The following is a 15,617-nucleotide window of genomic DNA, read 5'->3' as shown; positions in this document are numbered from 1 at the left end:
TGTAGGCCGAATGAGGCCAGGTGTTTTTGCCAGTGCAAGAATCCTGAGGCTTCGGCAACCAAGTGGATGTTTGTGAAGTTGAAAGCACAACCGCACCCTTGACAGGAAGAGGAAAGAAGCCAGACAGGCAAAGCACTTTTCTGTATAAATACTGGCTAAATAGATTTTATTTTCATACAAAGGGTACATGGGGTCCCTCCCCAGAGTGGCACTGGAAGGGACGTCTCCTTGCAACAACAGTGTTGCTGTATTTGCTGACTCTTGTGCTTGTTGTGCCCTCCCCTCTTGCTCAGGGCGAATCTCCCCACCCTGCGTAAGCAACCCTCCCGCAAAAGAAGCTTCGGGTTGGGTTCTTCTACCTGGGAGGTGGATTCTACCTGCACTCTGAGACCGAGTAGTGCTCCCTCAGGCCTTTTCCTCCATCGCCCCATGTGGTCTGCAGCCCGTCCAGCAACCGTGGTACTGAAGAGCTAGGAAGTCTTCAGGTTCAAAGGCATGGATGGTAGGTAAACTGGAACTCTGGCCAAGGCGAGGCTTGCTTGTGCCCTCCCTCAAGCCCCGTGTAAATTACAAAAGAGACAACCACTGACACTAGGTTTTGAAATTAGTCGGAAGAATCTGCTTTTGATGATGTGAACATGCAAAGGGTCAGTATCGCAGTTAACCCAAGTTCCCTTTATCAGCAGCTACTGCAGAGGCCCAGCCAGCCAGCTGCCCAAGGTGTCATCTTGCAAACTTACAGCACTAGCCATTCTTTTTTGAGCCCCTTTCACTGCGCAAAAGGTTCCTACGTTGCAGGGGGCTGGACTATGATTCCATAGGGGAGGTTACGCACAAATAGGAAGCACCACACCTTTGCTTTCAAGGCAGGGCTATGCAAAGGGATTCAAGTTTGGTCCCCTGCAGGGGGCAGAACCTATGGCCTGCTTTGAGGCAACAGGGTTTAAAATGTGGTCGTTGTGGTACAACATCTCTCTCCCTGCCCCTCGCTGGCCAAAGTGAGTGAAGAAGGGCGTTAAAGCAATGCTAGTTTGGTGGCCCGGATGAGAGAACACAAGCATTTCCCTTCTGGATCAGGCCAAGGTCTCACCTAGCACAGCATCCTGTTCTCATAGTGGCCAAACAAATGAGCAGGATTCAATCACAAGAGCTCTCTCCCCTCCTGTGAGATCGCAGAAACTGGTCTTCGGAAGCATTTCTGCCTCTGACCGCAGAGGCAGACCAGATCCATTGTGGCTAGCAGCTATCCATAGCCCTCCATGAATTTGCCTAATGCTCTTTTAAAGGACCTTCTGCCATAGCTCTGAACTGTGCCCATGGAAGGAAGGAGCCAGGAAGGGGAGGAAGACGGAGCAAGCATTCCAGGCATGGAACCACCGCCCTTCGCAACACCAGCAGGGTAAATCTGCAAGGTGAAGCCGCATTAAGTCTCTGGCTTGCTGCATTTCGCCTCCAGCCCTTTTCTAGCAGCCGAGATTTCCCCAGCATGTCAACGCTTATCCTTGCTTTGGAATGCATGTTCCGTTTTCTCTTTAAACAGCCAAAGTTGGAATCCTCAGCCTGCTTGTGACAAAATATTCTGGGGTGTGGCTTGTGCAGAGTTCCTCACAGCTGCTTCTCTCTGGCTCTGGCACCCACTTATCTGAAGGAAGACAATTCTGCTCTTCTCTCTAAACTACTTTTTTTGCACCCCGCACCTCCAGGCCCTATCAGTGCATCGTGGCGGTCATTTCTGTATGGTCCTGCGAGGTCCTAAAATGCCCCCGCCTCTCCACCAGACCCTTTTTAAAGAGCTCAGGACATCCCTCACACCACAGCAAAGGAACGGGCTGCCAAGATATCTCATACAGCAAGAGTTTGGCAGAATGCAACTACCCACCCCATCAATAAATCTGGTACTTGGGATCTTCCTGGTCTCTTCTTAGCTTTCCTTGCCAGCTTCCTCACAGCCACCTTCACCTTCCCTCTTCCCTCCAGGCCACAACTTTCCTGCACAAACATCACTGGAGCGAGTGGGTTTGCAGGAGGATTCTTGCAAATGTGTCCCACTCCTCTCAACCCGGTTTGGGTAGCAGTGATTTCCCTGTGGCTTCAGCCCTTTTCGCAAACTTAACTCTGCCAATTTGGACATGTTTCGCTTCCTGTACATTTGGACTTTCTGTGCAAAGCTTTTCATTTCTGCATACAGGCAAACTTTCCCCATCAATCAAACTTCGCCAGAACCTCTCCTAAGACCAACCTCATCACTCAAACAGGCCTCATAGTAGCAGCGGGAACTTTCTGTGTTCCTATGAAGCCTGTGAGTTGGGAGCTGCCGCTCTAAGCCACAATAATTTGGGGGTGTCGCTTGTGGGCTCAATTCCAGTGTGTGTAGACTTTTGGCAGAATTCCCCCCCCCCAAGCATCTGGCCCTGGGTTATGCTGCTAAAATGGCCCAAATTCTGCAATCAGTAGGAAGGACACAGCTGTTGGGGTTTGCTTCATCGGTGTACGTGATTCTACTGCAGAATCCCTGGGATTCTTTCCCTGGGAAAGAAGGAAGAACTTGCTAAGGCGAACAGTGACACCTTGGCTTGCCTTCCTGCTAAGGGTCCAGGGGCAAGACATTGGACATTTCCTCTGAAAAACAGATTCTCAAAATGCAAAAGTTTATGGCAGAGCTTTCCAAATGGTGTGTCGCGACACGTTAGTGTGCCGGCTGCTGTGTGTAATGATAATAACAATAATTTTATTATTTATACCCCGCCCATCTGGCCGGGTCTCCCCAGCCACTCTGGGCGGCTCCCAGCAGAGGACTAAAAAAAGGAATAAAACTTCAAACATTAAAAACTTCCCTAAACATAGGTATAGATGTCGCACGACTGCTCCCGGTGCTGGAAAGGGGTTAGTTTAGGCTTGCTGAAAAAGTGAATTACTGTGTCGCAAAATGATGCATGTCTAAAAAGTGTGCCACCGACATGCAAAGTTTGGAAAGCTCTGGTTTGGGGACTCCTTCCGAACAGAGGAAGGGATGTTTTCAATTCAATGCACCACCAAAAATGTGGAGCAGTACCTGTACTATGATTTACTGATGTGCTCCATAGCTTCCCTCTCTCTCTCTGGCCAGTATGCATGTAAAAGAGACAGCTAGAGGTAGGGGTGGGGTCTCCTACCACATGCCTGTTCCTACCATGGCTTGTCCTGTGGTGTGCTAAGCCCCCAGCGAAAGAAATTACAGGAGTCTGCCGACAGCTAAAGTGAAAATGGTGGTGAATTCAGAGGTTCCTCCTTTAACAAATGACATTTCTCAGGGCTTGCTTCCCCCCAACGCCTGCAGGCCCTTTCTCTACTTCCATTTGAAGACACTAATAAGGCAGCCAGGCTATCAAGGCCAGATGGTGCAAAGCCACGATCGACGGCCGCATTCCCTGGGCCAACTCCCTTCCTGGTGTCCGAGATACAGCAGGACAGAACCTACTCTCTGCAGCAACACGAAGCGCTGGGTGATATTCCCGACTGAAAGGCAGCAGGAGCAAGGGAACTTTCTGCCTCCTAGCAATAAATAAATAAATATACCACGGCTGCCGTATCCTGAACACGCTTAATGGGAATAAGCCCCCTCAAAATAAACGAGATCTATTCCAGGAGAGCCTGCAAGATCAGGCCAACGGCCCATCTGGTCCAGCCATCCCGTTCTCACAGGTAGATGCCCCTTGTTTGAAACCCGCAAGCAGGATTCGAACGCAAGACCTGTACTCTCCCCTCTTTGTGGCTTCCAGTACTCAGGAGCACCGCTGCCTCCGAGACAGAGTGCAGCCATCGTGACAGCGAGGTTTGCGGTCAGAGAACTTTTGTGCTTAAGGATGGAGGGGGCGCTCGCTGGCTGTGAGGCACACCTGTATTCATAGCAGACTCAATATGCCTCTCTGGGGGGGGGGAGGGTGCATCTTGTTCCTGCCCCCACCAACTGATCCTCTCGCTTAGTAACCTTTGATGTCTATCAGCTCACCGGGGGGGGGGGGGTGTCTATTTTTCTCAGCTTCCCTTTGCAAGTCCTCTGCATCCAGCCGTAATTTCCTCTGTCCCGAATTCCTACTACTCCAGCTTTTCGGCCTCTGCAGGTTTGCAATGTCCGGGGGGTTAGGTGTGGGAACTGTCCTGCAAAGTGACACCAGAGACTTCTTCCAAGTTGCGACCATAAAATGGCCAGGATTAAGCAGGGGGTGGGGTGGAATGATTAAATTAAAAGTAATAAAAAGCCCAGCTCCTCCGCTACGGGTTAAAATTAAGCTCAAGCAAACTTTTCGACAAGGCAAACGTCCGACGTCCGTAATGGGGCCTGCGGGAACTTGGGGGGTCTCCATCGCCGCAGGCGGTCAGTCCGCTCGGATTCCTGCTTCCCATCACGCCTGGGGGGGGCGCTCTTGCTGTGGCCGAATCAGCCTCTGCTCCCCCGGCACCAGGAAACCAGCCAGCTGGGACTTGGGGCAGCAGAGGACTGTCTAGGCAGTGGCTGGTGGGAAAGGCCATTTTGGGGCTTGGTGGGGAGAAGGGAGAGGCTGCCTCCAGGCCCCCCAGCGGCACGGGCGAGCCAGGGACGCTGGCCTTGCTTCAGTTCCGCTTGTTGGCCAGCTGCCGGTCTCGCTTCTTCTTCTCCATCAACCTGCATTGGGGAAAACAAAGAGAATGATAATGGGGACCTGCCAAAGCTAGACGGCTTTCAGGCAAAATTTCTATGATCTCTGCTGCAGGTACCCAACTGTGTCCCCAACTCTGTACAGTGGTACCTCGCAAGACGAATGCCTCGCTAGAGGAAAAACGCGCAAAACGAAAGGGTTTTTCGTTTCTTGAGTTGCTTCGCAAGACGATTTTCCCTATGGGCTTGCTTCGCAAGACGAAAACGTCTTGCGGGTTTGCTTCCTTAAATCCGTTAATACCTAGGGAATCCGCGCTCCGCAAGACGAAAAAATCGCAAGACGAAGCAACTCGCGGAACGAATTAATTTCGTCTTGCGAGGCACCACTGTACTTCTGTTAGAAGCTGGTGAATGCCCAATTTCAACTAAAGCGTGGTGGGCTGCCCTAAAACATTGGCTCAGGGTTTAAGTGTTTGATCTAGGGAAGGGTTTGTACCAACACCTGACCAATGAGGAATTTGTCAGCAAATGGCAGAAAACCAAGGCTAAAAAAGCCACCTCTATTGGTCTGTCACGCCCCCCCCAACTGTATTACCTGGGTTATGAAGGCGCCCTAAAGATGTTAAAGCAAAGATTATGGGATAATGCACACAGTGACTTGCAATCACGCGCAGTCTCTAGTCCGCTGGCAGTAGGAGTACAATATGGGCATGTCTTTAAGTTAACATCTTACATTAAAAACCTGACAGTACCAAACTATCGAAGGCTTTTCACCAAAGCCAGGCTAAACGTCTTTCCTTCTGCAGTGTTGGATGGCAGGTTGAGAGGAGTTCCCTACCAGGACAGACTTTGCTCGTGTGCTCAAGACATCGATTCCATAAAACATATTTTGTTGCACTGTGCAAAATATGAGCAAGCCAGGGCTGAACTGATATTCCCCTTGCTGGTATCTTTCCCGGGAAAATCAGAGGCTCACTATGTCAGGTTCCTATTGGAAGACCGGACAAATGCTAGAACATTAGCAGTGGAAAAGTTTTTTATCAGTGGTTGCAAGAACCAATGATCCCTATATTCTGAACAAAATGCTTGTTTAACCTGGAGGTAGGCTATATGAATTGCGCATTGCTTTGTAAAGATTTGTTGGGTCTCTGGACTGTAATAAAGATTGTTGTTGTTGAGAATAATTGGCGTCTGATTGGGCCTAGGGGCTTCTCAAGAACTTTTTTTTTTAATCATAATTTTTATTGAGTTTTTACATATTTTATTTTAATTCAATCCACATATACACATCTTATTTGCTCAAAGTGAGCTTTGACTTCCTTCTACCTCTCTTTCTGACATCCCTATAGCCCATAACATATCTTTCGCATTCCTATAATCACTTATCTTATAATCACCTTAAAAAATCACATTCTTATTTATAAATCAGCATCATAATTTCACATTACAAAACGTTTCACGTTAACGCTACAAACGTTTTTAAATGAATACAATTTTCTTTCAAGTAATAACTAAATTTGCTCCAGTCCTAATTCTCCCCGTCAGCTTTGCCAACTCCACAAATACCATTTTTATTCTCCAATCTTCCAATGTAGGGATCTTTTGCTGGTTCCACCTTTGAGCCAAGAGGATTCTCACTGCCGTTGTGGCATACATTAATAAATTTACATCTTTTTTATTAATTTATTCATCAATTAGCCCTAATAGAAATGCCTCTGGTTTTTTTACTAAAGTTATATTCTAGTATTTTTTTTAATTCATTGTAAATAATGTCCCAGAAGGCCTTAACCCTAGCACAGGACCACCACATGTGTAGGAAGTTCCCTTCCTTCATATTGCATTTCCAACACAATTTGTCCCAGCACCTATACATTTCAGCCAGCTTTCTCCTCAAGAACTTAAACAGAGCAGGTGGCATTGCGGTTACAGAGTGCTGGATTGGGACCCAGGAGTCCTGGGTTCAGATCCCCACAGGGCCGTGCTCTTGGGGCCAATCACCAACTCTCAGCTCAGCCTACATGGCAGGGTTGTAGGGCAGAGGGAGAACCTCGCAAGACTCCTCCAGAAGGGAGAGCCCAGTGGCGCCCACTCACTTCCTGTTGCGCACTTCCGTCAGCTCCATGAGGCGCTCCTGAGCCGCTCGCAGCTCGTCCAGCCGCTGCTGGTAGCGAGCGTCGCTGTTGCTGCTGCTGTGCTCAAAGCCGGACACTTGGTTGGAGAGTTCGTTGGCGCGGTCGCGTAATTGCTGGATGGAGGAGTAGAGGTTCTCGTCGTCTTCTTCCTGCAACACAGAGGAACGGCTGTGGGTGGCAAAGCCCTGAGCCCTAGAGGGAGGTGACTGCCTTGCCTTGCAGCTTCCAAGGCACCAGATTGAGTTTATTGCAGGGGGTTGGACTATTACACTGGGGAACAAAATTTTTGTTGCATTGACACCTGCAGTTGTTCTAACCTAATTTCGACGTGCTGATTTCATATCTGAAGTTGGTTTTGTTCTGTAAGCTCTAGTTTTTTTTTTACAATTCATGTTTTTCACTTTTCACCATAATCTTTGTTTTTCACAGTGCAAGAATTCAATATTATATTAAACACATAGCCAAAGTAGTACAAAATGAGTATAAATGTAAGTGACTTATATAGCATTGAACATAACATATATAGGATTGAAAATGACATGTATATCTATGTACAGTTGGAGGTATGTAAAAAAATGTATTCCCTTGGGATACACAGTATACTCGGGAAAAATTTTTCCCCCATTTTCTTTTGCATGAGATTTTTCAACTGTTCTTATATGTTCTTTCAATGCTGATTTCAAATCTGAAATTGATTTTCGTGTACATGCTATAGTTATCTTGCAATTTCCGACTTTTGCCGATATGTCGTATTTACCCTGGGGATAAGTGGACACTGACACTTTGATCTGCCCTAACCACATGGTAATTATTGTTTTGCAAACTTATTTTTTCTTTATTTTTACAGTTTTGTAACCTAAATATTTGTATTTTTCATATTGGACCATGGCTTCACCAAGTAGACAAAAATGTGTCTACTTGATTGTGGAAAACCTCAGAGCAGTTTACAAAAGATAAAACAGGTTTTAAAAAGTTATTTATGTATGCAACTACTGTGGCCCGTGTTCTGCTAGCCCCAAAATGGAAAATGAGTGAGGTCCCCGCTAAAGAAGAATGGCAACTTAAACTGATGGAATATGTGCAGCTTGCGGACCTAACATATAGAATAAGAGAACAAGAAGAGCGTATGTTTAAAGAAGATTGTAAAATGTTTACTGAATACATGATGGAAAATTGGGTACACATGAAAATGTCGGCAGCATTAAGATAAATTCAACAGCGTAAACAAGTTTTGATGGATGCAATAATGGATTGCTGAATGGTTTAGTCTATGTAAAATATGCCGGGATTTGTGATGTGCAAAATGAACCGTGGAAAGAGAAGGGAAGTCATTTACATTTTAAGGTTGTTAAAATGAATATTCTAAATTGTAAAACAGAAAATTTAACAAAAATCTAACACACAACCCACCCCCCAAAAGATAAAACAGTAAAGGAAAAATTATGACACTTCTTAAATGCATTTTAACTAGGCACCCTGAGAGAACCACAACCACATTTTGTCAGTAAACGCAGCTTCTTTCTCTAAGTATTTTGATGCTAAGGTCAAAGCCAAGAGGGTGCACGCAGAATGACAGACTCTTGCTTTTAACCATGGGCAACCCATTGCATGGGGCCTTAGATGCCCATCTGCCAGTGGAGGGCGAAGCAGCCAATCAGATACCGCAAGCATCTTGCTTACCTTGGCATTGACAATTTCAATGTGGATCAGCAAGGAAGCGAGTTCGAGGTCCTCGCTGTAGCTGTTCTTGAGGGGCACCGACCTGTATCCTGCAGGCAGAGACCACAGTTGAATGCAAGTGAAAGAGGAGCAATAAATTTGGCACCAGCGGGTCTGCAGGCGCTGCCGGAAGGAGGCATAGAAGACACCTTTCAACCCTCTTAGGGACTTCTCTCTGGATTTGTGCAGAGTTTACTCCTTAGCCCAGAGTTTCCCCAAACTTGGGTTGTCCAGCTGTTTTTGGACTGCAACTCCCATCACCAGGATGGGCGGTCAGGGATGATGGGAATTGTAGTCCCAAAATGGCTGGAGGCCTGAGTTTGGGGAACCCTGCCATAACCTTTTCTTCTCTCATAACAACAACGACAACAACAACAATAATAATACTGTTAATATACAAATATCAACTGTCAAGGAAGACCCACTGGGCCACTACATAATTTCCACGGCACCCGTGGCCAGTGGGACTGGGGCAGAGAATAGAAACGAAAATCAGAGGAGATTCCAACATTGGAAGAATGGCGGAGTAAGATGGTGGAATACGCTGAGTTAGCAAAGCTGACAGGGAAGATCCAGAATCAGCGTGACGAACTGTTTCAAAAGGACTGGAGCAAATTTATATGCTATACGAAAGAATATTGTAAACGTCTGAAAACGTTTGTAGCTTTGAGCTGAAATGTTTTGTAATGACAACATAAGGAACTGATTTACATTTAACAAGGAGAAATATAGAAACAAGAGAGAAGAGAAAAAAGTGGTTATAGAAATGCTAAGATTAAAGTAAATATATACGGAAGTCAGGAAGAGGGGTGGGAGGAGGTTGATGCTCTGGTAAGAGCGAGGTTTGAATTTATTGATGCATGTATGGATATCGTGATTACAAAAACTGAAAATGTAGTATTATTTTTTTTAAAGGAGACTGGACCCTGTTGGATCATGGGGAGAGAGAGCCATGAATCAGTGTGGGAAAGGAAGCAGTGTGTGTGTGTTTGTGTTTTTGTGTGTGTGTGTGTGTGTGTGTGTGTCTGTCAGAGATCCAGCACATACCTGTTTTGAGGCCCTTGACAGGGAAGGTGGCTTGAGCCAAGAAGTTCGGGTCGCTGAACATGTCCTCCTCATAGACCACAAAGCGCAGAAAGGCAAACTCGGGGTTGTTGATGTCAAAGACAAACTGCTTGAGGAGCCAAACCGCATTGAGGCCGTTGTCAGCTGGGAGCAGAGGAGGAGAAAATCAAAATGAAACAAGGAGATTGGGAGTAAGAAAAGACCTCTGAACTCCACCTGGAGTCCTGTGTCCAATTCTGGGCAACACAATGTAAAGAGGATATCGACAAGCTGGAAGGTGTGCAGAGGAGGGCGGCCAAGACGATAAGAGGGTCTAGAAGCCAAGCCTTATGAGGAACGGTTGAAGGAGCTAGGTAGGTTTAGTCTGGAAAAGAGGAGACTGAGACGAGACATGGATAGCCATCTTCCAATATATACGATATACAATATACAATATCTTTATTATCATTGTACTATACAGAACAATGAAATTGAAAAACTACATAAAACATTCAAAAACCCCTAAAAACTCTGAAACCCCATTTTAAAATACAATAATATACTATAGAGACTCCTTATGCTGCGTTTAGAACCAGAATCGCATTTGCGTAGAAACTGTTTCTCAGGTGGCTAGTCCTGGTCTTTATATATGATGGGATGTCATATGGAAAATGGAGCAAGCATGTTTTCTTATGCTCTGGAGGGCAGGACTCGAACCCATGGCTTCAACTTACAAGAAAGACGATTCTGACTCAACATGAGGGAGAACATTCTGACGGCAAGAGCAGTTTGACAGGGGAACAAACTCCCCTGGAAGGTAGCAGGCTTGGAGGTTTTTAACCTGAATTTGCTATAACCTTAAATGAATGAGTCGTTCAAACTGTCACGAACACAAATTGCTGACCCCACCTCTGGGAAACTAGGAACTATGCAAAGCCACGAGACTGTAGGAAATGACTCAGAAGATACACATCCTATGATCAGGTGGGAGGGGGGAAGCCCCCGTTGTGAGAGCGATCTGGCCTGGAGCTCTAGTTTTGCTTTGCAGGAAGAGAAAGGCCAGTAATCTGTCTGTCTCGTCTGTCTGTCTTTCAACCGCAGCTTCTCACCTACGACATCCGTCTTGTTTTTGCTGTTGTCGAACTCGGAGCCACAGACCTCCACCTCCACGAAGGGGCAAACGATGCTGCGTCCGTTCTTGGGGAGGTGCCGGGCCCCCAGGATCTGTGGGGAGGAGAAGGGGGCCATTGAGCTAGGTGGAAAGGGTAAGATGTCAGAACGTTAAGAGGGGCCCGCTGGATCAGGCCAAAGGGGCCCATCTAGTCCAGCATCCCGTTCTCACGTTGGCCAACCTGAAACCCGCGAGCTGGACCCGAGTGCGAGAGCCGCATTCTCCCCTCCTGCGGTTGCCAGCTAGTGGCATTCGGAAGCAAATGCAAATGCAAATAATAATAATAATACTTTGTTATTTATACCCCACCCATCTGGTTGGGTTTCCCCAGCCACTCTGGGCGGCTTCCAACACAATATTAAAATACAGTAATACATCAAACATTAAAAGCTTCCCTAAAGAGGGCTGCCTTCAGATGTCCTCAAAAAGTCTGGTAGTTGTTTTTCTCTTTGACATCAGGTGGGAGGGTGTTCCACAGGGGGGTGCCACTACTGAAAAGGCCCTCTGCCTGGTTCCCTATATGCTTCTCGCAGTGAGGGAACCACCAGAAGGCCCTCGCCACTGGACGTCAGTGTCCGGGCTGAATGATGGGGGTGGAGATGCTCCTTCAGGGATACATGGCCAAGGCCGTTTAGGGCTTTAAAGGTCAACACCAACATTTGAAGTGTGCTTGGAAACATACTGGGAGCCAAAGTAGGTCTTTCAGGACTGGTATTGTGTGGTTTCAGCAGCTACTTCCAGCCACCAGTCTAGCTGCCGCATTCTGAATTAGTTGTAGTTTCCGAGTCACCTTCAAAGGTAGCCCCACATAGAGCACATTGCAGTATTCCAAGCGGGAGATAACCAGAGCATGCACCACTCTGGTGAGACAGTCTGTGGGCAGTGAGGGTCTCATCCTGCATACCAGATGGAGCTGATAAACTGCTGCCCTGGACACAGAATTGACCTGTGGCTCCATGGACAGCTGTGCGCCCAAAATGACTCCCAGGCTGCACACCTGGTCCTTCAGGGGCAGTTATCCCATTCAGGACCAGGGAGTCCTCCACACCTGCCGCCTCCTGTCCCCCAAAAACAGTGCATAGGAAAAGGAACGGCACAGTTTCCCCCGCTGAAAAGCACCGGACGGGAGCTGAAGCTGGGTCGCCCCAGTCTCCCCCTCCTCCTCTTCCTCCTCCTCTTCTCACTTGCCTGCAGCTGAACGGTGATTGGCTCCACGTGCTTCAGGCTGCTCTTGTCGAAGGGGTCAAAGAGCTCGTCCCGCATGATGTCCGGCTGCAGCACGTATCCGCTGCGGCCCCCCAGCATGAAGAGCGACTGGTTCAGCTGCATAGGCTTGTCTGGAAGGAAAGGGAACAATTTAACCCCTGTGTTGCAAAGAATAGTCAGTAGGCAGTGACTACAGTGGTACCTCTGGATACGAACAAGATCCGTTCCGGAGCCCCGTTCGCATCCTGAAGCAAAGGTAACACGCGACTGTGCGTCTGCGCGTTGCGTTTCACCGCTTCTGCGCATGCGCGTGATGTCATTCTGAGCATCTGCGCATGCGGCGAAACCCAGAAGTAACGCGCTCCGCTACTTTCGGGTTGCCGCAGAGCGAAACCCAAAAATACTTAACTTGAAGCTACTTCAACCCAAGGTATAACTGTACATAACTTTATGACCACTGATCCATAGCAATGTTGTTATACTTTCTCATTCCCCATATAGATGGGTTTATGAAGCATTTCTGTATCGTTCTGCTCTGCTGAAGAAGAATTCCACGGAACAGTGGGTATATCCGGGATCACTGTTCACAACGTCGGTTTGCGAACTACTTCAGCAGCTACAGATAGGTAGCCGTGTTGGTCTGCCATAGTCAAAACAAAAAAAAAAATTCCTTCCAGTAGCACCTTAAAGACCAACTAAGTTAGTTCTTGGTATGAGCTTTCATGTGCATGCACACTTCTTCACACTACTTCAGCAGCGTTAGACGCCATAAACAAAGCTTTACAGACTGTTTTCACCAGATGAGAATCTGACCCATTGCTTCTTTCAGAGACTTGTATAGTCTTCAAAGACTTTCAAAGACTTACGTTTATTTGGCTTTATGTTTTCAGGAGAATCCATTAAGAATGCATATTTTGTGACTTTCAGAGATTCATAAGTTTTCTGTTTATGTGATTTCATATACTTCATATTATATAATTTCCATTCTCCGTATACTATTTGATTTGATGTTGTATAAATATTTGGTTTTTATTTTTTAATTGACATTTTCTTGCTACTGTTAAACTCTTTTTTGTCCTTTTTCTTTCTTTCTTCTTTCTTTCTTTTTTGTGCTTAACTCTGTTGTACTTACCTTTATTGTATGATTGTACTTTAAATCAATAAAGATGTTATTAAAAATAAAAATAAAAATAAAAATTGGGGTTCATCTTAAAAAAATAAACAAAATTATAATTACTTCTTTTGCCCTTACACGCTTAACAATTGCCTATAATGTTAAGCATTAAAAGCTTCCAAGTTTTGATACTGTGTGGATGACAGCAAACTTAATATCCGTACGTGCATTTGTCCTGGAAGACAACACTTTGTGGTTGGCAATTGTTTTGTTTTTTTCAAAAAAAATTATTGAGTTTTTCACAATTATAACAAATAAAACATAACAAAAAAGAAAAACAAAACAAAAATACCATAGGAAAAAAATACAATACTAAAAACAAAAACAAAAAACTGAACCAAGACCACAACAATAAGAAAAAGTATTCTTAATCCCATATCTCTTAAAGACCCAATTTTGTTTACATTTTTTATTGACTTCTTCAAGTCCCTCCCTTCTGAATTTCATTGTATCTGCATGTAACAGCTTTCCAATATCATTCCTAGACAAAATATTTCCAGTTATTATCTATCTTATTCACTTTTCTTAGTGCTCTAGGCCCCATTTATTTCATTAAATCCCAGTTTATTCCTAGGCCTGTTTGGTACTTTCAAGTGACTTCTAATTATTTACATTACAATATTTATTCAAATTGTCCTTAAATTTCGTCCAATCTTCTTGATATTCCTCTTCTTTCTGGTGCTTGGCAACTGTTGTTTTTCTAAATGTCAATAAAGCTTGCAATTAAAGGGAAAAGGAAAAAAGAGAGAGATCAGCCACTGATCGCAGCTGCTGTAAGGAAAGGGGGCTGACCTACCGGGGGTCTGGAAGTTGAGGGCCACCAGCTGGCTGCCGCAGATCCACATGGGCAGCGGGTCATAGTTGGAGGAGTCCAGGCGCTGCCCCTTGGGGTAGATGCGGCTTAGCTGACGGCGGTTGTACTGAAGGAACTTCTTGCCCTTTCCACGGTTGGCATACTTCTCCGCCTTGGTCTCCGGGAAGGAAGACATGTCTCTGTAACAGGCTTTCTCCGTGCCGATCTCTGGAAAGAAAGAACAGATTCCCCCGTCCAAGCGGGGTTTAGGAAACACTCTCTTTTGAAAGAAAAATACAGTATTTTCCGCCCTATAAGACGCACCAGACCATAAGACACACCTAGTTTGGGGAAGAGGAAAACAAGAAGAAAAAATTTCTGAATCCCAGAAGCCAGGACAGCAAGAGGGATTGCTGCGCAGTGATCCCCCTTGCTGCCCTGGTTTATGGAATAGCTGCGCGCAGCCTCTCCCGGGCAGCGGGAGCCTTCATCCCCTGCCTGGGAGAGGCTACACGTGGCTAATAATAATAATAATAATAATAATAATAATAATAATAATAATTTATTGTTTATATCCCGCCCATCTGGCTGAGTTTCCCCAGCCACTCTGGGCGGCTTCCAACAAAACACTAAAATACAATAACCTATTCAACATGAAAAGCTTCCCTAAACAGGGCTGCCTTCAGATGTCTTCTAAAGTCTGGTAGTTATTTTTCTCTTCGACATCTGGTGGGAGGGAGTTCCACAGGGCAGGCACCACTACCGAGAAGGCCCTGGTTCCCTGTAACTTGGCTTCTCGCAGCAAGGGAACCGCCAGAAGGCCCTCGGCGCTGGACCTCAGAGTCCGGGCTGAATGATGGAGGTGGAGACGCTCCTTCAGGTATACTGGACCGATGCCGTTTAGGGCTTTAATGGTCAGCACCAACACTTTGAATTGCGCTTGGAAAAGTAGATGGGCAGATAGCCTGAATATTACCTTAGATTCCTCCCTCGAATGAATGAATGAATGAAAGACCAGATATTGGGGAGTTTCAAGCCACTTTTGGGCACCTGTTGGACTCCTCTTGGCTCAAAGGCCAAGATGGTCTTGAGGGACATCTCAGCACCAGGCAGGGAAGGAAGCAGGTACCCAGAGACAGGAGTTTGATGGGTCAAGAGATTCCCCCGGGGCCTGTCTGCCCCCTATTTGCACGTGGGACTGGATGGGAGATGGAGAGGACTCACTCTCTTCGTCAAAAGGCACCGGGCGGCAGTAAACGACCAGCTCGGAGAGCTCGAGGGCAATCTTCTTCCTCCGCTCCATGATCTTCCCCTCCTGCATCTGCACAGGATACACAAAGGGCAGAAAAGGTCAGAAAAAACTCCACGGAGCATCTGTTCGTTTTGATCCACCCATATGAATAATTACTTTCATGAAATAGAGCGAGCCGGCTGACAACAGTACTGTACAACTGATCTATAACGTTTGGCAGAACTGGTACTGTTATAAATGTCGCAAAACACCCATTCCACATTTGTGGGGCAGCACCCACACTTTGAAACCTGTTGATATCAGGCATGCACCTGCTAAAATTTTTGTTGTTGTTGTTCACTGCAAAAACTGGTATTATAGGGAACCAGGCAGAGGGCCTTCTTGGTGGTGGCACCTGCCCTGTGGAACGCCCTCCCATCAGATGTCAAGGAAATAAACAACTATCTGACTTTTAGAAGACATCTGAAGGCAGCCCTGAATAGCAAAGTTCTTAACGTTTGTGGGTTTGTGT

The 15,617-nt window shown here is 46.2% G+C and overlaps 1 protein-coding gene across 1 annotated transcript in view; it reads right to left on the bottom strand.

The window, feature by feature from the left end:
• Positions 1 to 2,713: 2,713 nt before the first annotated feature.
• LOC309373984 (1-phosphatidylinositol 4,5-bisphosphate phosphodiesterase gamma-1-like) overlaps positions 2,714 to 15,617 on the bottom strand; it is an 86,013-nt gene continuing 73,109 nt past the window's right edge. Inside the window, exons 24-31 of the mRNA XM_081918654.1 lie at positions 15,079 to 15,175; positions 13,858 to 14,082; positions 11,870 to 12,018; positions 10,620 to 10,734; positions 9,514 to 9,675; positions 8,428 to 8,516; positions 6,709 to 6,896; positions 2,714 to 4,642 (exon numbers count right to left, since the gene is read on the bottom strand). Coding sequence (XP_081774780.1) covers positions 4,591 to 4,642; positions 6,709 to 6,896; positions 8,428 to 8,516; positions 9,514 to 9,675; positions 10,620 to 10,734; positions 11,870 to 12,018; positions 13,858 to 14,082; positions 15,079 to 15,175 — 1,077 coding nt within the window. The 3' untranslated portion in view covers positions 2,714 to 4,590. The remainder of the gene's footprint in view (positions 4,643 to 6,708; positions 6,897 to 8,427; positions 8,517 to 9,513; positions 9,676 to 10,619; positions 10,735 to 11,869; positions 12,019 to 13,857; positions 14,083 to 15,078; positions 15,176 to 15,617) is intronic.

The sequence above is a fragment of the Podarcis melisellensis genome (genome assembly GCF_964234715.1).
Source record: "Podarcis melisellensis genome assembly, chromosome: 7".
In the NCBI taxonomy this organism is placed as follows: domain Eukaryota; kingdom Metazoa; phylum Chordata; class Lepidosauria; order Squamata; family Lacertidae; genus Podarcis; species Podarcis melisellensis.
This window is presented reverse-complemented; position numbering and strand designations above follow the sequence as displayed.